Source organism: Rhincodon typus, chromosome 4 (genome assembly GCF_021869965.1).
Source record: "Rhincodon typus isolate 14 chromosome 4, sRhiTyp1.1, whole genome shotgun sequence".
In the NCBI taxonomy this organism is placed as follows: Eukaryota; Metazoa; Chordata; class Chondrichthyes; order Orectolobiformes; family Rhincodontidae; genus Rhincodon; species Rhincodon typus.
The window spans coordinates 99410788-99434019 of record NC_063335.1 but is presented as its reverse complement, the minus strand read 5'-3'; the positions used below and the strand labels follow the sequence as shown (position 1 = coordinate 99434019).

Below are 23232 nucleotides of genomic sequence, written 5' to 3'. Positions count from 1 at the left end.
GAAGGTGTTTCCTCTAATGGGAAAGTCTAGGACCAGAAGGCATAGCTCGGGATTAAGAGGTACCAATTTAAGACTGAGATGAGGAGGAATTTCTTCTCTCAGAGGGTTGTGAGCCTTTGGAACTCCTTTTCACAGAGAGCTGTAGAGCTAGAGGCCTTGCGTATATTGAAGGCTGAGACAGATTCTTGATTAGGAGGGGAATCAAGGATTACAGCAAAATGCAGGACAGTGGGCAAGAGGAATGTGGGATCAGTCATGACCGTTTTGAATGTTGGGGCAGGCCTGAGGGGTCTTACAATCTATCTAAATTCTTATCTCTTACAATCTCATAGACCATGAGTTCACTTGGTCCTTGGTTAATGTTGTGAATCATTATGATGTCATTAGAGCTCTAATCACCTCTTCACAGAAGGATTCCATTGGTTTTGAGCAACTTTCCAGCTGCCTGTATTTTATATTGCAATCTGCCACATGGAGAAGTGAAGGTAGTGAATGAATCAACATGCTTCATTTTAACTGATTCCGCTCCCCCCCCAACCCTTAACTGTTTCCACTGAGTGAGCTGCATGGGTAATACATGGGTGTTAAATTTCACCCGAATATTTCTCCAAGATTGGAGATGAGAGGATCGTCAGACTCAAACCCCTCATTGTCATCTTCTGATGATCCAAGCAGACAAATTTTTCACCGGGGAATAACTGATTATACAAAACAGAGGGGCTTTCGGCGGATGTTTCCGTTCACGTAATTTTTTTTTGCAAAGGCTAACATCTTTTACTGCCACTTTACAAAGAGACTATTGAAATTTTAATTTCACTATCTAAGTCACAGCGATGATGCTTCAGGTGAATGGCAAGTGTATTTTCCCAATGGTTGGGGTTTTCAAAACTAGACGGCATATTTTAAAGGTGCGAAGAGAAAGATTTAAAAAGGACATATGGGGCAACATTTTTACACAGAGAGTGGTCCGTGTGTGGAATGAACTTCCAGAAGAAGTGGTGGATGCAGATACAATTAAAACATTTAAAAGACATTTGGATAAGTATATAAATAAGAAAGGTTTGGAGGGATATGGGCCATGCACAAGCAGGTGGGACTAATTTAGTTTGGAATTATGGTTAGCATGGACTAGTTGGACTGGAGGGTTTGTTTCCATGCTGTATGGCTCTATGACTCTATAACAAGAGCTGAATATCCCCCATGGGCATCTGGACCACACTGCCAGGGTCACATGTGTGTCAGAAAGCTACATGATGTGGGTGCATCTTCGCTATGTCAGGCAGCAAAAGTGGGAAGTTTTCCTGATCAGCCATGTTAGATGCAAAGTGGCAGCCCTCAAACACTATTCTGTGGTGATTGACCAGCGAACATCCAGCAGAATAAAGTCGCCCAGGAAAGAAAAATAGGCTCAAATTTCATGTGCCATTTGGCACAGCAGAGAACCAAGGAAAGAAGGAAGGATTCAACCAATAAGGGAAATGCTTAAAAGATGTTTAATCCTCAGCCAAGGTTTTCCCATGGACAACTTCTGTCATGAGTAACTGGTCACTTGTCAATAATAAGAAGCTTGAATGATCACAGGCATAGCTTCCTGAGTGAAATCAAATTAGCACTAACTAGATATTGAGCCTTCAACCTATGCAGTTTGTATGATTCGGTTCTATACCATTTATTGATTGAGTTTTGCCTTTGTCTCTGGGCTTGCAGGCATTGTTGTTTAGACACTGAAAGTAATTGTACTAATATTTTTTATAAAAATCCTTGTGTCTACATTAACATTGAATCTCAATTGTTGCCCTATAGATTTATCTTGTCACATTCTACGTCGATGTGGAAAATGTGCTGACTCAAACACAATGGAAGTATATCTGTTCACATACCCTTTGACCTGGTAATCCAGGTTTTCCAGCACTGCCATCCAGACCAGGACGACCCTAAAATTAGAAAACAAAAACACTTTTTTAAGATATCATTGAGCTTCAATTGTTCACAAGAGTTTCAAATTTTCATTTCCTTTCCTTCCTGGGACATCTCAACACCACCTTGCAATAATCTGCAAAAGTACCATCTTCTCCCAGTGCTTTCAGTTCTGACAAAGGGTCACACAGTTGTCTCTCCACAGATGCTGTCAATTCGTCCGTGTTTCTTCAGCACTTTATATTTTTGTTCCCTAGTTTAGAATCATTCATGGGCATTACTAGCACAGCCAACATTTTCTGCCCATCTCCAATTACCCTTTGAACTGAGTGGCTTGCAAGGACGAGTTCAGAGATCAGCTAAGAGTGAACCACATTGGGCTGGCTCTGGAGTCACATGTAGGCCATACCAGGTTAGGATTACAGATTACAGACTATCCAGAGGGCATTTGTGAATGAGATGGGTGCTAAGTAAATGGCAGGGTTGGTGGGCTCAAGAGACCTTGACCTCATTGTAGGTGTCTCATCTTCTCAAGAAGTCAGGGTGGTGCCAGCTGGCACCCACATAGAGGAAAGGTGGTGGTCACTCCAACAGCTTCATTTCTTCACTCGGAGAGTGGTCAACCTGTAGAATTCACGACCAGAGAAGGTTTTGGAGCCTAGTCTACTGAGTATATTGAAGAAATAAAATGATAACATTTCATGTATTAAAGCATCAAGGTAATGGAGAAAAATAAAACAGGACTGCAGCATTGAGATACAGGAACAACCATGATCTGTATTGAATGGCAGAGCAGGCTCAAGTGGCTGAATGCCCCACTCCTGCTTATAGTTTCTATATTTCTAAGTTTCATTTCAGGACTTTCCAGAGATGCCATACCATTGATCCCATTGCCTTCAGCTGCTCAGTCCCAGAAGGGTGAGAATGCAATTATGCAAGGCATTTTCAGCAGGCTGGGCCCTTTAGGCCCAAAGCCACCAAGGTATGCTTGCCAGTGACTTCAAAGTCAACAGGACATATGCCCAGCAGGCTCCATCCCATCCCAACTGCAAGAGTTCAGCCTGCATCCCAATACTGTAGGATGGAGAGGGATAATAAAACAAAACATTCTCATACAGGAGTTCAATCAATCTCTGTATGGAGTAAGGGCTTATGTAAACTTATCTTCGCTCGTGCTGTTCTAATGCCTGTCATAGTCTCGTCCTAATCAGAATGGAGGAGGTTCTCCAAAATGAAAGATTCACACCCTTGGTTCACCTTGCATAATCCGGAAACTGAGTGACTAGAGATCACCTCATTTGGGAACAACATACCGAAAAGGTGGGGATTGCAGTCAATGCGTGGCAGCTGAATCTCAGAAATAGAGCCTCCCACTTTGGTTCCCACCTTCCTAACATTGAAACCTTGATATTCAGATCAATATGGGAAGGTTTAGACTCTATCTTCACTGCAGTGACTTGTAGGGCCCACCTGCAACCCACAAAAATACTCCCCATTCTTCACATTCCCTATCATGCTACTCTGTGCTCCCTAATTGCCCATCATCCTTGCCCATTTTGGTTGAGCTCCTTTATATGACCATGAATGTTTCTATTTTATCCTATGGTTCTTAACTATCGAGATATCAATGTTCTTGCTGCCTTGCACTCCCTTCATACTGGGGTCAGAATGACCTGTCCTGAAAATCCATTTGAGACCACGCAGTTTCGTTCTACTTTCTGCTAGATCCCACTATACCATCTACAATACTCCCTTGCAATTGTGACCATTAAAACTCAACCACCAAGTACAATCCGGCCAATTTTTTCACTTGAGATGCTCATAAGCTTGAAAACATGGTGGACAGACACTCAAAAAGCCTGATTATGTACGATCCATTATGCATCCCTGACTGACTGTGCCTGACCCCACCCAGGACAGCCCTGACTAATCACATCTTCCCCAACATCCCCTTCATCACCCCCTACTGAATTTGCAAGATGACCCCAAATGACTGACGAGCAAGGCCCAATCCAATTTCACTTGATTGTCAGGACTGACCATGGCTCAATCCCTAGACAGTAACAGCATTGATTCTCAGATCTGCGTCAGATAAGCCACCTGATTGACTGTGAGCAAACCCACTCCAGGAAAATGGCCTAGTTCCTAGGCTGAGAGTGGTGGTAATCCCCGACTGACTGGAGGCTACCATCACCTCATGAAACATGCTTCCTCTTTCCCTTTCACCCTCTCATCTTATTCTACAAGTACATGCAGTGCGTCTGCTGATAAGCTATTGGCACATGAACCACTCAGAGATAGTAAGAATTGCCGATACTGGAGTCAGAGATAACACAGTGTGGAGCTGGAGGAACACAGCAGGCCAGGCAGCATCAGAGGAGCAGGAAAGCTGACGTTTTGATATGGGACCCTTCTTCAACTGTTTCTGACTTTCATGCAGTTAACATGCTTTTCACTGATGTGTCCCCACTGCCTGCCTTTCAATTGTGTGAAGGGTTCCCTTTCACCCTGAGAAGTTGACACTGGTGCATTGCCATTGCCAGGTTGGGTGAAGCTATGGTTTAGGGACATATTGTATCTTAGTCAAAATGGTAGGTATAGCAGATGGGACTGTACTGACTGCAATTTAGATGAGTGAGGGCGATCTGATAGAAACCTGTAAATTCTAACAGGACCAGACAGGATAAACACAGGAAGGATGTGCCCAATGATTAGGGAGTCCAGAATCAGGGGTCACAGTTGAGGAAACGGGGTAGGCCAGTTAGGACTGAAATAAGGATCAATTCCTTCACCCAGAGAATGGTGAATCTGTGGAATTCTCTGCCACAGAAAGCAGTTGAGGCCAAAACATTGAATGTTTTCAAGGAGTTAGATGTGGTTCTGAGGATGAAAGACATCAAAAGGAAAGGGACAAAAGTGGGAACGCAGTACTGAGTTGGATGATCAGCCATAACTATAGTGAATTATGAGGTGGGCTTGATGGCTGAATGGCCTATTCCTGTGACTATTTTTTAAAATTTTTATGTTTCTATCTGGACTGGAGGCAGAAAATCAAAGATGGTTTGTGATGTGGTCTTTCTGAAGCAAGTTTCTTGATAGGGAAGAGCTTAACTGGAAGGGGGAAATTAATTCTGACATCTAGGGCAATTATTGAAATGCAAATTCAGGTACGTAGGCTTCTCACTACCTGATGGTGAGAAGGTGAACCTGCTATGTAAGGAGGGAGGACTCGAGTGTGAGAGTTTATCTCAACAGCAAGAATCTGAAACTTATGTTGTTATTATTCTCACCACCTAAGGGAGTAGAAAATCATGTCTTAAATCTTTTGTTGCATTGAAACCAGGCCTGTTAATTTCAACTTTCATAGCCACCTACTTCACCACACATTTTGATGCTATGTTTTTACCTGTTTTAGGAGGAAACAATTTGAGCTGAGGAAATTATATGTATTATCACAAAAAGTTCTAATGTCAACCCATAAAGAAGAGAAAATTTTCTCAAGCTGCATGAATTCCTAAATTGTAGGAGCTTGACCCAGAAAGAGGGATGAGGAGGAATCTTTGTAAATGTTTGCCCTGCAAACTTTCTCAGGCCACATATCTGCTACTGAAGTGGTCACTTCAGAAAATATCTGACTGACGACATTCCTTCGAATGTAAGTATGGTCCATCAATGCAGCTAATCTGTACTGAACTAAACCTTTGTCCTCTTCCTCCAACACCTCCATGCTACTTCCCAAATTTTCCAAATCAGAAATTTTTCAAGCAACTAATTTTCCTCTAATGTGTTCTTATCAGCGAAGCAAGGGCTTCAGAAAATCCACTGCTATCTGCAGTAATTACCAAGCTTTTTTCATTATGCTTAGTTGCAACATAATATAAGGCAAGGGCACATGCGTGAGAGGAATCTGATGTCTTCTTTCACTCAGTGATCATTTCATCTTGCTGAATGGTTTGAGCCAATTTCTTCCTTTAAAAGTGAGAAGAAGTCCACTTACCATCAGCCCTATAGGACCTGGCAAGCCTGGGTGTCCACGAAGTCCTGGCTGACCCTGTAAAGGTTAAGCACATTACATCTAAATCAAAATGAAGCATTTGGAAAATCTTGAACATCTGTAAATATTATTCATAAGAATGGTTTGTTATTGATGAATTTTGATTCATATTTTCAATGCTTTCTCATCGTTTCATGAGAGACTTGTCCAATTAAGAATTGCCTTAAAATCTCTTCACTCTCCTGCAATCACCGTAGCACACTTCATCGAAGTATATGGAAGCACATCATATTTTACAACATTGAAAAGAAGTTTTTAATGCTGTAGATCTATGCTTGTGTTTATGTTCTATGAGGCCTTGTTTGTCTTATTTCAATGCAGCTTATTATCCCACTACCTCCTTGTGCTACTACAGACATCTTCTATTCTACCTACTGCAATCTTCACTCCCCCAAACCTCATATCCTGCACAAAGTGCCATCAATATCAGTAAACATTCCAGAATTCTTCCTCCTTCGAAGACAGGACAGAGCACAACTTGGTCCATGCTGGGCGTTCATATTGCAGCCAGCTGTTTCAAACGTGGAAGATGAGTAACAACTCCAAGTCTGATTGTAGCTATAAGTGCCAGGTCAGGGAACACATCACATTAACCTGTCAACTGTGATTTATTGGGGAAGGCACCTCATTGGTTCATTTGCCATCTCAGAAAGCCATGGAAAGAATGGCCAAAATAAACATTCCTTTCTAAGCTCTATCCATCATACATATGTATAATGATACTGATTTGAGAGTGCAGCAGGGACAAGACAAGTAATTTAGCTCCAACTGTCCCTCTTTGAATAAGCAAAGATTTCTCACATACTGTTTCTCAGTGAAGTTGAGAGAGGGGGAGGAGTGCTCTGTGAATAATCACTCTGGGTATGGCCCCTTGTGTAACATCCTTTTACTCCCTCTTTCCAAGCTACAGCGGCTCTTCTTGCTAGCTCCTCTTTCACCACCAGTGCTAATGGTAGAGTTACCAGACTGAAGATCATGGCTGCTTCCATGGGGAAGCTAGTTCAGTACATGGGCGAAGAAGAAAGAGAAGGATATGATGACAGGCTGATATGAAGTAAGGTGGAGATGGATATTTGTGTAAAGAGTTCACACCAGCATAGATTTGTTAGATTGTATTTCCCTTTGCTGTACAGTAATTTGGGGATTGAATTAATTTCCTTCTTATTTCTTCTTATTTTAAAATGCTTACAGATTGCCTAGAGTTGTTTATATAATCTTGATTCATAACATTTCTTAGCCATCAAAATGCAGACACTTTGAATAGTATTTTAATGTGTTGTTCAAGACATATGTGCTTTATACGGGAGTTAAACTTACTGGTTCTCCTTTCAAGCCACCAAGTTCTGCCTAAAAGAAAATATTCAGTTGTTAGTCATCAACATCAAAGGAACAAACAAACCAGAACTTACTTTCCTTTTACTATTAAAACAACCAAAATAATTACACAATTATTAAAACCAGGGAAGGCCAGTTTTAATTTTGGAAGGTGTTAAACCATGTAAGGGTAACATTTCTCAGGTTGCATTGTTAGAGAAGGTAATGGGCCTTATGGACAATTAGCACATCTTCCTTGTTGAGCAGTGCTATGATTGGAAGAGACAAGGCATTCCAGATACTTCACTGTTGTTCCTCCTTCTCTGCCTTCTGTGATGCTTGTACCACACTGGTACACAGGATCAGATTATCATCCACTACTAATATGCAGTAGATAATTAGAAATGACACGACATCATGGAAAAAAGTACATTGTTCAGAAGAGATTTGAAAAAGATCGTTGAACAGATATAAATAAAATTTCATTTTATCTATTCCAATGAACAATGAAATTTGTCACAGAAGACCAAATATTTAAATCAAATGATAAAAATATTGATCAGGACTGATAAAATTTAAAGAGAAATGTGTGACATTAATCACTATTTTAGTCAGAAATATCAAAACAAGTTGTTAAAAATTGTTTGGTTACAAAGATAGCCAAGTCATAATTTTTCTTAAATCTGAACAGTTTATTCCATTGTTTAGGAGATATGTAAATGTAAACATTTAACAACTGCTCACTTTGATTTTAAAATAGATTCTTTTTTTTAAATGTGCTTTCACAGAAGTGACATTAGTTATTTGATATCATTGAATGTACATCAACCATAAAATCAAGCAGTAATAGGGAAATTGTTATACATTCAAATGGATTGAAAATAACTAAATGATATTTACATTCATGATGCTCACTCCTGGGAGGTAAAGATTTGTACCAAATGCACAAAATTCATAAATTTACCCCAAGGAACTCAGTATCTGATCACAATTCCTGCTGTATTCCTCTCCTGTATCTACATAAATTTTGAATATTTCCAGACCAGACAATCCAAATTGTCTCTGACTTCAATCAACCAGCTTAATGGAAAGAGTGGGAAGTCAGGAATGTCTGAAACCTGATGTTCCTGTTGCTGACAGAGACTGCAAAGTCAGCCCACTCCTTGATTTCTTTACCAGGTCACTTCATCTTCCACCGCATTATATTTCACTAGTTAAGACACTCACCACACTGCCCGGGTAACCTGGAGGTCCAGCTTCTCCCTGTAAATAAAAAACAAAATCAACAAAAGATGGGTCTGAAAATTTATACATTCAAGCCTTAGTTACCTTCCTCAAACTGCCCAGCATGAGCATGAAGAAATTTGTGAAAAATTTACAGAACCATCCAATTACAGAAAAAGAGAAATCTTCAACTTTGAATAAGAAAATATGGTTATGCTTCAGTTTTTTTCCAATTCTATTTGCCCCTCTACCAAGGGGCTTAGTAATATAAGTGCAGACTTTTCACAAGTTGCCTTTGCAGCCATTTTACTTCATTGTGTTATTAGCAAGTACATTTTGGCTGATTGTTTAACTGTAGAAAAAAATGTCAGGTCTAAGACCAGCCTTTGTCCTCGTCCAATACCCCACAAATAGCTTATAGCATGCATCTCCAGATAGCAGTCAGGAATACATTTTTGCTTCTTGCTGAATCGCTCCCTTTGTAGACTATCTGCTATCACTCCCTGACTCTAGCCTTCATCCAAATAAAGCAATTTTGTACAGATTTGTGATTGAATCAAGGGACCTTTATAATAAAGCACTGCTAATTGTTCTGCTGCCATTACTCCCAGCAATCTTAATTTGTCCAGTTGGATGTATTATGAAGCTAAAACATCAACTAGGAGAGATTTCAATCATTACAGAAACATGGTTTGCATAGCTAGCTATAGACGTGATCCTAAAGTGAGTTGTCGGACTACCAAATTAATCTCAGAATAAGATACATCTACACAGATATATTACAGCAGAGATAACTTACCAATATCAGGACACAGAATGGCCTTTTAGTTCATGATTACAATTGGCCAGGTGAAGCTAGTTGTCTCACATGGCTACTACACAGTAAACCCACAAGTGGTTTTCTCCACTAACAGAATGCTGCCATCAAGCCCATCACACAAATAAGTAATGTGATATGTGAATTCTAGTAAGTGGTGTCGGGTATGTAGGTTATATATGCCAGTGATTGACAGGCTATGCCAAACCACATCTTGATGATGATTTACAGGTGGCAGCATATTGCTCATGCCCAACCAGACTGTATTTTCAAGCCTCAGAACAGTATATCCTACATTAGATGTGATTCTGCCATTGGAAAATTTTTATTAAATAATCCAGATGTACTATGAGTTACATCCAAAACCAATTTAAGATCATCTGCCAGACTTACAGTGTGAAGCATTTGCAGATATTAGAAGCTGCATACATAAATAATCAGGATCATGTGGGCAAAAGGAAACATATATGCACATCTTTTTAAAAAATAAAAACAGCCATGGAGGCAGCCAAACTCAGCTGCATCCCTATGACAATGACCTGAGCAATAAGAATCTACCTAAATGGTCTGAGAATTAAGGTTAACGTTAACAGCTCTTGCTGTATCTCTGTGCCAATGATGGCTCAACCAATCACTACCCTCTCTCGCGCAGTACAAAATGATGTATCTTTTTCAAGTCTGTTGCTTACATCTTAGATCTGACGAGTATAAGACAAAAGCCTCCAACATTTAGTCTTCTTTTAGCAAAGTTGTATGAAGTCAGGACCTTGACTCAGTTCTAGGTTACATTTTTGGTTATCTACCATAATTATTGTACAGGCTCTCATGCTCATAACAATATCCAGGCAACTGTCTTCTTTTTTGTGCAACATGAGGGAAAACAACACACAAGGTCTACGAACTGGTATTGCTCTGATATGCATGTATCCATGGAATGGGTGCTCAAATAGCTTAAGTGTTGATTATAACATTGAATGGGCATTATTGGAATTCTACTAAAGGAAGGGAAAGATTTTAAGCAATCTCTGAAGTAGCTAAGTTTCTCCTCCCTGTGCTAGTCCTGATCTGTGGAGGCTAGGATGCCATCAACAATAAATGTTAGCAGTTGGCATGATAGGATAGAAACAAAGTTCCAGATGGGCAAATGATATTTTTGGAAAGTAGAAAATCACAAACATAAATCCTCTCAGCTTCTCTATAGCTGGTCTGAAATTTGAAACTCAAAAAAAGTTATTGAGTTGTTTCTTATGGAAGTAGGAATTCCATCAATGATTAATATGCAAGAGATAACTTAACAACTACATTAAACTGACAGGGTGCTTCACTTGCAAAGTGCACACCATGCCATATTTTGTGCAGAACGCCAATGTTCTTCTGATATGAGTTATGAGGTTCCCCTTGCTGACTGGATTCACTAGCAAAATATAATTAGAGTGCCTGGTTTTGAAGCAGCTAACTGATGGTATTTGGTTCAGAGATAGTAGGAACTGCAGATGCTGGAGAATCTGAGATAAAAGGTGTAGAGCTGGACAAACACAGCAGGCCAAGCAGCATCGGAGGAGCAGGAAAGCTGACGTTTCAGGCCTAGACCCTCTAGGCCCGAAACGTCAGCCTTCCTGCTCCTCCGATGCTGTTTGGCCTGCTGTGTTCATCCAGCTATATACCTTGTTATCTCTGATGGTATTTGGTGCTGATTTCAAAGAAAACTACCCATTATAATCTAACAATCTCCTTTGTGATGATTTCCTCTTGACTGGCATTAATTTGAATTTGGCACCAAGTCCAACAGCTAATCATATTGACGCATTCTCACCAGTAGCAAGCTAGAAAGGAAGAAACCGTGCTCATCCTTCACCCATAGTTAAATTTTACAGAATTAAATAAAGATTGGGCCATTCACTTGGGCCTACAGTGGAAGCTTAATTCCCATAAACGAATACAAACATTTTTAAAACTTGATTTCTTAAATTATAATGGAGAATTTTGATATTCAACAAACATGAAATTAGTTTACAGAGCCAGAGATTATTTTTAGCAATAATTGTAAATTTAGTACACAACTAAATGTTGAGTTCCATCTTTTAAAAAGGTGAAACTTTTCAGCGTGTGTTTTTTTTTGCAATGAGACTAATAGCTTAAAAGAACAGGTTCTTTTCAGTTTAGTGATTTCTAATTCACTATAATCCAGGTGTTCAACAGCGTGCCCCAGTGAGAAACATAGAATCACAGGAAGCAGTTCATGTTACCCTCAGTTTTATAGGAATAGTGATGATGAAGGCTAACTGTTTTCTTTAGTATTACATATGTAAAATCCGGGTTAAACTGAAATTATTTTGCCTTTTCTCTGTCTCATAACAAAAAGAATCACTTTGATCCCCCTAAAACATTCTTACAACAGTACACACAATTTGTTCTAATGACATCAAATGCCATAACAATTTTGTTTTTTACTTTTTATACTTACTTTTTCTCCTTTTTCTCCAGGAGTACCAGGAATTCCTGGGCTACCAGTTGCACCCTTTGAATAAGGATAGAAGATGTTACAACAACAGAAATTAAAAGTAACAATTTTAACTGAATAAAACATTCTAAAGCACTCCACAAGAGCAAAATCAGACAGAATTGGACACCAAGATAAAGGAAATATCAGGATGGGAGGTCAAAATCTTGGTCAATGATGTAGCAATTCAGCTGGCTCTTGATAGAAAAGTTTGAGGTAGAGATTTAGGGCAATAATTCCAGATTTAAGGGCCTACATATCTGATGTTACAACCACCTCTAGTGGAAAAAGAAAGTGGGGATACATGAATGATCATTTGAAGTTATTGCATATTTTATATCTAGGAGTCATAAAGAGGGGGCATGCCAGCTTCTTTGTGTGTAATAGGAATTTGTTCACAGAGTTCCAAAACATCTTCTGCTTACAGTTCAATGCTTCCAGCAACTTCTATAGATTTTTATTTACTCACCTTGGAGTCCACATCCAGGCCTAATTAATCAAGCACAGTGAGCATCAACAGGAAAGAGATTCACATAATTTCATAAATAACAACTAAACATTTCAACACTTTAGGTGGAATGCAGAATTCTTGGAGGGTTGTAGGCTTTCTACTTATTCATGGGATCTGGGTATTCCCAGCTTTGCCTACATTTATTATACATCCCTAGTTACCCTTGAGAAGGTGGTAGTGATCTGCCTTCTTGAACCACTGCAGTCCACATGGTGCAGGTCCATAACAATGTTGCTAGAGAGTGAGTTTCTGATGTTTGACTAGGAGAGAAGGAATTGAGATATATTTCCAAGTTAGGAATCTGAGTGATTTGGAGATAAACTTGCATCTGGCGGTATTCCTACATATGTGGTACCTCTGTCATTCTAGGTAGTAGAGTCATGAGTTCGGAAGGTGATGTCGAGGTGATCCCTGGTGAACTGCTGCAGCATATCTTGTTGATCATATACACTGTTGCCGCTGTGCATCAATGTTGGAGGAAGTGGATGTTAAAGGTGTGACATGTGATGACAACCAAGGGAACTGTTTTATCCTGAATAGCATCAAACCTCTTGACTATTGTTGGAGATGATCCATCCAGGCCAGTTGGGATTTATCATTGCACTCCTGACTGGTGGCTTTTAGATGGTAGACAGGCTTTGAGGAGTCAGCAGTTGACTTATTAGCCGAAGAATTCCAAGCCTCTAACATGCTTTAGTAGCCATACTAGTTATACGATTGTTCAATTCCGTTGTGGGTCAATGGTAATCCTCAAGATTTTAACTGTGGGCTGATATGTCATCAGAATGCCATTGAACATCAAGCAGAGTCAAATTCTCCCTTGTTGGAGATGGTCTCTTGTAATTTAGAGAAACATGGAAGTGTAAGATCATGGAAACATTGGAAATTAGAAAAAAAAATATTCAAGGCATTGGTGGACACGAATTCAATGCAGATCAGTGAACACTGCAGTGTTGGGCAAACTGCAGTGAGTTAGGAAGCTTGAATGAATCAAAGTTTCTGAGAGGTGAAGGATAGAACAAAGAACAAAGAACAAAGAAAATTACAGCACAGGAACAGGCCCTTCGGCCCTCTAAGACTGCGCCGATCCAGATCCTCTATAGGAGGCATTGTTACGAACAGCTCACCTATTGCAGATCCATTCCATAATTGCCTCTTTAAAAGAATTACCATTTTGTTACTGAAAGGATTCTACATTGCTTGCTACCACTTTACTTTTTTTCAGTTTCCTTGCCTCACCTCAGATAGTTTCATTAGAGGGGCTTCACAGCCAAGTTCAATGTTATGCTTGCTGGTATCCACTTTTGAAAATGAGAGGGGATGGGGACAATGCCCTCTCCCAGGGCATTTGGACTGGTCTGTCTAAATGCAGTTGCCTTAAAGCAGGGATTGAACCTGGGGCCTATTAGCTTGTACGACAAACTGAGGGATACATTTGCCCACCAAGTCCTTCAGGGACTTTTTTTTATTTCAACAAATAACTCAAAACAATCTGACAACGAATTCCTGTTATCAAAAAGTGGCAACTTTGGTCCATCTTAAGAGGCAACTAATATTAGGCCCAGAATTGACAGAAAATTTAGAGTAACTCAATTGCTGTGCTTTAAACCATACAGCCCTGTATTAAGGAGTCTATTTGGCCTCCTGATTGGGTGCTAGCACTTCCAACGAGCAATCCAGTTCCATGACACTGACCTTTTACCATGTCCCTACAATCTTTTATTCTTCAGGTATTTGCCAATCTCCCTGATTGAAAGGACATTTCATTCACAGGAATGTGAAATAAACGTTCTCTGATTCATTCAAGTGTCCGATGATTTTGCCTTTTGATATATTCATCAGGTTTAGTCAGCTTCATTTGCTTCACTGTGTCAGAATCAATTGCCTTACATTTTTAGCCATTGCCTCAGAAGTCACATCAAAGACTTGGCACAAAGCCAGCCCTGTTCTTTATCTGACAAGACACTTTCTAACATGATGGAAAGGGCTGGATTACATGGTGGGCAGCCTTTGAGTCCAAAAAAGTTCAACAAAGGTAAAGGTAAAAGTTTAATTGTTAGCCTTGTATCATATGACTAACACTTACAGTCAATGAAAAGTGGGTTTGTTGCTGGACAAGGAACCTTAAATAATGATCCAGTTTGATAGCAGATAAAATTTCACTGCAGCAGCTTGAAAACTTTAATTCAATGTAAACAGTGACATATAAGTCAAAATGACCATGAAAATATCAAACTGTGTTTAAACCCTGTCTCATGCCTATCTCAAACCATGTCTGCATTATTAACATCTTTTGCGGAAAAAAAAATCACATTATCCTTGAATGGTCTGGCTTTAATCTAACTGCAGTACCATATCCATGTGACTGTTGCATTACTGCCATCAGACGTGATTCTGAAAATGAGTCATACTGGATTTGAAATATTAACTCTGTTTCTCTCTCCACAGGTACTGCCAGGCCTGTTGAGCTTCTCCAGCATTCTGTTTTTATGACAGAAATGGCCTTGTTAGCCACTTGATGTTACTAGTGAATAAGCAATAAATTGTGGCCATTGTAATGTCATCCACATCGCCAGAATGAATAAAGGAAATATCAACATTTAATTTGCAAGTTCATAAATCAAACAGGTGAGATTGCAAAAGGGATTTCTCTTCCTCTGAACTACCCCCATTCCTTACAACACCATGCATGTATGTATTTGACTAGCTAATGTTGCTCATTAAAAAGGAAGTAAACTCTTGGCATAGAAGGAGATTTCTCTGATTGCTGTTTCCTCTTACGATGATCAACAGCGTACAATTCCCTGGAGAACTTGCTGTGAACCATGTACTTCCTCTTTCTTGTGATTCAAGTCAGAATATGCTTCTTAGGCAGCCAGAGGCTGGCAGAGTAAAATGATAGAGGTCATAGATTTCCCAATGCAGCATGCTGCCAAAAGTTGTAATGCAAGGATCAAAGATCACACAGCTGCTAACTCAAGTATAGACCAAAGTCCACATGAAGGCAAATCATCGGATGAAGTAACTTTAGCAGGAGACGTTTGGAAAAACAAGAGCAGGTGTGGAATATCCATTACCAGAATACCCAGAGTGATGCATTTTAGAAGAATCCAGCATAGGATGTGATCCTTTTTTTGTCAAGTAGTTAAGGGTTAAGAAACATGTTGACTGGAGAGACATGTCTAATAGCAGTACATGCAATTTAATCAATTCCATAAAGTGGACTTAACAGTGAAACACATTCCCACTGAGTGAGGATCTGGCTTGCATTGTGGAACGTACCCTATAGAACGAGGTTTTATTAGTTGTTACATCATAAGTGTGTTCTGCATATGTAAAAACTGTGTCCAGAATCAATATTTTTATGAATAAAGTATATTTTTGAAATAAAAAAGGGAAGAAAGCTAAAATGGTGTAGAAGGTGGAAGATTGTTGAGATGATGAAATGTTGAATGGTTAAGCATGTCCTGAATTCTGAACTGAATGTCATTAGAGTTCACCAGCCCATATGGGAAAACTTCTGCTGTTTACCTCAGATTGTTGGCATCTAATGATGATTGTGTGTTTCTGTGGGATGCACTTCTGTGGTTTAGTTTTATGCCAGAAATTGTCAGGTTCTTAAATAATTAATTGGAATCCTGCAAAATAAACATAAGCTCCTTTTTTTTCTTTCTTTTATTCTATGACTACCATTTACCAATCTAAAACTAGGCACTTCACCGTCCATATTTTTGTGTCATATATGAATAGATGAGAGATGCTAATTTGTTAGACATAAAAGCAGTTTTCACTTACCACTTCACCAGGAAGGCCTGCTTTTCCAGGAAATCCATCAAAGCCACGTTCCCCCTAATAGATGGTAGATGGCATTAATGATAATGCACATGCAACCTGTAATCCTGAAAAACACTTCATCCAGATTTTTTTAAATGCAAAGTTGATTTTAGTTTCTACTCAATACAGTCGCTGATTTTACTTGCATGAGCTATTCATGCATAGAGCTGTATCTTGATCTGTCATGATTCATCAGATGGCCATTTCCAACACAAGAAAACTGCACCAAAAAAAGATGGATATCCCTGTTGTAAGACGAATCCTTAATGCTCATCAACTTGTACAATCTATCTAGTGGATTTGCTGCCACTATACACTTTCCTGGTCATGATCTGCAGTGTCTCTTTCGTCTAGTAGATAGAATGATGACTTGGTAATCAAATGACAAGGGACTCTTGCCTTAAACAAGATACAATTCATTTCATGATGGCGGATATGTAAAAGTTACACTGATGTGTTAGGCACAGTTACATAGATTATAAGGAAGACCCAAACAGGCCTTCCTCCTTCAGTTCTGAAGCTGTTCTTCCCCTCCCATATTGAAACAGCATCATCATAGTGGGTGGTGACACTCCTCAGTATTGACCCTTTCAGAACTTTACACCCTTATATAACAAGGCCCAAGCTTTAAAAACAAAAGCTATGCTTCAATTCAATTTTGTGTCAATTTGTTTCTTTGTCATGTGCATGCCTAACTCACTCCGTAACATTGAATGCTTATCAGTCAATCTATGCCAGACATGTACCATCCTCTGTTTGAGCCAGAAATACCAGATCTGTCCATTTATCTTCCTTCCATGGAATTTCATCCCTGTTTGTGTCATTGAGGACATAAAATGCTAATGAGATTCCTTCTCACACTTACTCAGTAATGTGTTCAATCCCATGGTATCTCATTAAGGATTCTCTGGATTTAATTCTAGTAGATTTCCGTTGTGGACTTTATCTTAGGTGCTGGGAAGAAGCTCTGTGAATTCCTCAAATTTCTCATTTATCCACTGGATTCATGAGCCTGACTTTCACCACTGAACCAGCAAGCTATGACCCACTGCACAGACATCATCCTGGCTACAAATGGAGTGCAGTGTTGTTTGGCTGCAGAAGCTGTCTTTTGCTGTTATTGCAAAGTTCTACGTCACCAAGTCGATACTTTGAAGAACAATTGAGGAGCCTTGCCTATATTCATCCCACAACCCAGTAAGGTCAGATGTTACATTATAGATTTTTGGGATCTTACTGTGCTCAATTGCTCTACCTTCTTTCTTCCCCTACAACAACAACAGTTCTATTCCTGTACAGGCCACAGTTATGATTACAGTGTGTCCTTGTAAACCAAAAAGGGGTCCCACCAAAGAGGGGAAGTAATGGCCTAGCGGTATTATCGCTGGACTGTTAATTCAGAAACCCAGGTAACATTCTGGGGACCTGGTTTCAAATCCCATCAAATCTGATTGCAATAAATATCTGAAGTTAACAGCCTAATGATGACTTTGAATCCAGTGCCGGTTGTTGGAAAAATCTATCTGGTTCGCAAATGCCCTTTATGGAAGGAAACTGCCATCTTTACCTGGTCTGGCCTACATGTGACTCCAGACCCACAGCAATGTAGTTGACTCTCAACTGCCCTGTGGGCAATTAAGGATGGGCAATAAATGCTGGCCTAGCCAGCGTCACACTCATCCCGTGAATGAGTAAAAAAATGAAGCCAACATTAGAGTGGCCAACTGAGCTGTTTAACGAGAATTTAGGGATAATTTCTTCCCCATGCTGGTACTGTTTAAACATTGGTGACTTCCCAGACAGTTCCTATTGAAGGTGATGGGTCTGCTTAATGGCTGCTTCACTGCTCACAGTGGGTACTTCCTCACCCCAAAAAGATTCCCAAGTAGCTATTTGAAAGTGATTTCCCCTGGCTGGCTCTTTGAAGCAATATGCATTCAAATCTCTCCTTCCTACTGCTGGCTCAGCAGTCATGTCATGCAAAATAGGCTGGTCCGTTGAGTGGATTGGCAGTTCGAGAAAGCAATCTGCTGTCACATTCAGGGCAGGATTCCATTTCTTGTCTTGGTGACAGGACTTCTTACCACCCAAAAAAAATTCCACACATCATCTTTGTCTTTCCTATTTTATTAAACTATTTTATCATCTTGAAGACCCCTGACATGACCTGAGGGGAGGTTTAAGATGAGAACAGATGGTTCAGAGGGGATCTGGAGGAAAATCAAATCACACAGAGGGTGGTAGAGATATAGAATGCACTGTCTGAGAGGGTGGTGGAGTCAGGTACTCTCGCAACACTTAAAAAGCATCTGGAAGAGCACATAAAATGCCAGGTCATAGTAGGCAATGGACTAAGTGCAGGTAAATGGGATCGTGTAATTTGGTGTTTGTTCGTTAGCATAGACATGGTGGGCTGAAGGGCTTGTTTCTATGGTGTATGACTCTATGACATGTCACTCTTCAGTTTTTACTTTTTCAGATAAAATAGCCCCAGCATATTTTCTGAAGAAGGGTCGAGGTCCGAAACGTCAGCTTTCCTGCTCCTCTGATGCTGCTTAGCCTGCTGTGTTCATCCAGCTCTACACCTTGTTATCCCAGCATATTTAATCTTTTCTGATAAGTATATCCTAACATTTTCGGCATAATTTTATCATTTTTGTTTATTGCACCACCGGTCATGACTTCATATCATTTAAAATATGTGGACAAGAAATATTTGTAATACTCTGTGTTTGATCTAACCAAGGTCCTTTACATGTTCAACATGTTTTTTTTTGGTTTTCATTTGAAACAGGAATGTATGAATCTAGGAGCAGGAATAGGCCATTCAGCTTCTCAAGTTTGCTCTGCCATTTCAATAATGGCTGATTATCTACCTCAACACTATATTCCTGTGCTATCCCCATATCTATTGGTGTCTATTGATCTCTGTCTCAAACATACTTAATGACTAAGCTTCCACAACCCTCTAAATTAGAGAATTCTGAAGATTTATCACCCTCTGTGTGACGAAGTTCCTCCTCATCTCAGTCCTAGATAGATTTTGTTTTATTTTGAGATTCTGTGACACCACCTGTATTGTTTTATAATATTACCCCATGGTCGATCACTCTGTTTCTCTACTGCATTTAGACATTTATTTTCCAAGGTGTCTGTGGCATTCTTATTTTCTCCACCAGCACAAACATACTGCCTTACACCTACTTATATTCAAGTTATGTTGTTAGTTACATAACTATTTTGTGAATTAATTCATACTTTCTTATAATGTCATACACCTCTATATTAACTGCACCTCCCAATTTGATGCCATCTACAAAGTTTGAAATTGTACACAAAATTCAAAATTACTTGTAAATCAGGAGTATCACTGCTGATCCTCTGCAAGTTTGTTCAGCTATTTTTAATCATACTTTGTTTCCCTTTACTTCCCTCATGTTCTAACCTTTGTCATCAGTTTATGATGCATTAACATGTCAAAGATCTTTTGAAAAACCAAATATATTGCATATGCTTCATTACCCTTATCTGACCTTTCTGTTACTTTCCAAAGATTTCAATTAGGTTGGTTAAGCATGTCTTTGGCAAAGCATATTAACTTCCTTTGATACATTTAAGTGGTCACAGAAATTGCCCAACATGAAGGTAAAGAAATGAAGAGGGATTAATGTAAGATTGCTCTAGACCAGAGTCAGAACTGACATGATGGAGTAAGTAACCTCCTTCTGTACTTTAGATATCAATGGCTCTAAGTATTAACCTAAAAGAATATCAAACATGTTGCATATGTTCAGCGCATTTCTCACCTTGTCTCCAAGGGACCCTTTCTGACCCGCTTCACCTTTGATACCCTAGAAACAAATATACAGACAGAACTGGATGTAATAACATGTCCATTTTCAATAATGAACATTAGCACTGCTATAGGAAGAAGTGCTGATATGTTATTAATTAATTTATGATCCATTTATTTCAGCATATTGTGAAATAGGACGGAAGTAATCTGGATAGCACATTTTGATCCATAAGTCTTGCTTGTGTGATCTTCAATATATTACTGTTGTCACAAAGGACAGAAGTGATTGTTACATACTGTACTGAGTTTAATAACCTACAGATTAATAGTGTACATTTTTCTTTAACATATAACTTGAGTGAATAGTGTAGGATAATCCAGAGTCAAATATATAACCAGTTTGGATAATGACTCATTTAGTTTCTTTATTAACCTATCTTGTAAAACCTGTAGTCACATATACATTCATGATAGCTGATCAGCTAACTAGATGTGACAGGGCTGAGAAAGATTTGAATTGGGCATTTTGCTTTACTGATGGTAAAATAATAACTAAATCACTTAATGACCTCAGTAATCAATGGTTCTACATCTTGAAGCCAGATTAAAAAAAAACATTAGTGAGAGTGGCTTAAAGGTTCATGGCAGAGATGGTTTTTGAGAAAGTTTTAAAGGTGGAGAGGTGAAAGGTGGAAGCAGTTCCAGAGAGTAAGATGTGATGGTTGAAATTTCTGCCACCAAGTGTGGCCTAAAAGGGGGAAAATGAAAAACAGGCCAAAGGAATGGAGAATCCAATTGGAATTCTATGTCTGGAGGACTGAAGAAAGGTAAAATACATCATGATAATTGAGGGATTTATACATTAGAGTAAAAGTTTTCACTTGAATGCATTAATGAATAGGAAAATCTGATAAAGTTGTGAGTACCAGAGTGATGGGTGAAAGCTTCGAGTTCTGAAAAAAATTGATGACGACGAAGAGAAGATGGAATTACAGCAAGAGGGCTATTGGAAGAACTGAATTTGAAAATGAAAAAAACAGATAAGAGTTTCAGTAGCAGTAAAGTGAGATGAATTTTGGAGGTGGAATTGAACAAATGATATGTACAATTAAATATAGTGTTTAAAATTAAGCTCAAGATCACATAAGATGTCAAAGTTAGAAACAGTTGGCTTTCAGGCTGACAGAGTAGTTGTAGATGGAAATGAAATCATTATAAAGGTGATGGCATTTCTATTATGGACCAAAGATAAAGACTTTTGTTTTATTGATGTTGAGCTCATGGAAATTATAACTCATTCAAGGCTTGATGTTGGACAGCCTAAAAATACTGAAGCATTAACTGAAGAAGTGAAGAAAAAGAGTCTTTGCAATCAGCATACATAGAAATTTACCCAATATCTTTTCAGTGAGTGTCTAACAAGAGCAAAAAGGCTGAGAATAGATCGTTGGTGAACTGAGGAAATGGGAGATGGGGAAGGGAAGAAAGGCAATTTCTGGAGATGGACTGTTTGCATTTAGATAGATAGGAACAGCATTGGGCAATTTAGCAGAAGCGGATAATGAAAGAGACATGAATTGACATTTTGCTTTTTGATTCAATTAGACATCACATCATTTACCTTCTCATGGCAGAGGTTCAAACACTGCAGTATGTGACAAAAGTAAACTCTGAAGATTGTAACAATGAAAGGACGATTAGTCACCTTCGCATACCTCCAAACACATAAGTGCCTTGTTTTCAATAACATCAAGGAAGGTCAGCTAGGCTGCAGACAGTCTGACTGCTATTTTTGGTCAGCAGCCTGAAGGCTCCAAAGCAAACAACAAACCACAGTTGCAAGGTTGAAATGGCAGCATAGTTTCCCTGCTTTTAAACACATGTTCATTTTTGTCCATGGGTATTTTCAAACCATGATAATAGCTTGCACACAGAGGTACAGGTACATTATGGTTAGATTTAGGCAGGGTGCACACAAAGCACATTCCATGTACTGTGCACTCAGACAAATGACAGAGTGAAAAAAGAAAAGTCCAAATGTGCCTAAAAAGGCTAGTATCCCTGCAGCATGGGACAAGTAGAGTCTAGGCTTTCTGATATTTTTATCCAACAGTTTTATCAGAAATATCTGGACACCTGTATGTGCTGCTACCCTCCAGTGGGATAACAAGGAACAGTTATGAAATGAGATCAAATGAGAAGATGAGCCACACATGAGCATTAAGGCCCTAGGTTTTATGTCGATGTTGAGTTTAATTATCTCTGCCAACAGAATGTGCTGCAATTAGCCTCAGTGCACTTCAGTCAGAGAGGAGAATATTTTGGACTGGTTTCCTGACTTTGATCACCAACTGCTAATAAAGTATGGAGTGGGCACAGGGGCCACATTTACAGTTGAATAGGTTGCCAATGTTCATTGTCATTCTTCAATCCTGAATGAAGGACAAGGTATATGATATTGTAAGGAAAACCCCTCTCTCCTTCCATGGAAATATACTCCAGGAAAGGATTGATCAGTTCAGGTAGAAAAAGGAGAAATGAATAAAAAAAAAAGCTGAGGATAAAATTCTCCACTAAATTAAGCATTGAAACACACGTTACTGACACAATCACATTCAACTACAAATGGCAAATCCAAGGCATCAACTTACAGGTGGTCCAGCGATGCCTCGAAATCCCTGTTCTCCTGGATAACCCTGGTCTCCCTGTGAAAAACATAAGAAGTCAATAAATTAAAATTTGTTTCTCAAACATTGTCTTGAACTGTTCCTGAGAGGGTGGGAAAGTAAAAGAGGGAAATGAGTACTGCCACTTGGACTGGAAAACACACTTGTATTCTTGAAGGATGCACTGTTAATGGAAATGGGGTGAGGACAGTCATAAAAATGGCTGCCGAGGAGTAGGGCTAGAAACCCCACTTACATATTTACACTCCAGCATCATCCAAGGGTGCCATTGGGCCTTGAAAGAGGAGTTCTCCTAATAATGAGATACTTGACATAATTGTGAAATCATTGTGATCCCATCCCTAGTAAGATTTTTTAAAAATTATGCATGAGGTAGTTAGAGCTCAGCCGCTGTCTGGTATCATATCATCTCAACAGAGGTAAGGTCAGGTTGTTGCGACAAATTGTTATTTAACGACTCATATGGTTGAGGAGTTTGGGGCATTAACTAGAGTCATGCAGCTTGGAAACAGGCCCTCTGGCCCAATTCATCCATCCGCGGACAAGGGAGGCGCAGTTGTAGTATGGCGCACTGACCT

The 23232-nt window shown here is 39.3% G+C and overlaps 1 protein-coding gene across 1 annotated transcript in view; it reads left to right on the top strand.

Moving 5' to 3' along the window:
- col22a1 (collagen, type XXII, alpha 1) overlaps positions 1-23232 on the top strand; it is a 266290-nt gene that overhangs the window by 137557 nt on the left and 105501 nt on the right. Inside the window, exons 12-13 of the mRNA XM_048596182.1 lie at positions 5715-5751; positions 11811-11836. Of these exons, the coding sequence (XP_048452139.1) occupies positions 5715-5751; positions 11811-11836 (63 nt within the window). The remainder of the gene's footprint in view (positions 1-5714; positions 5752-11810; positions 11837-23232) is intronic.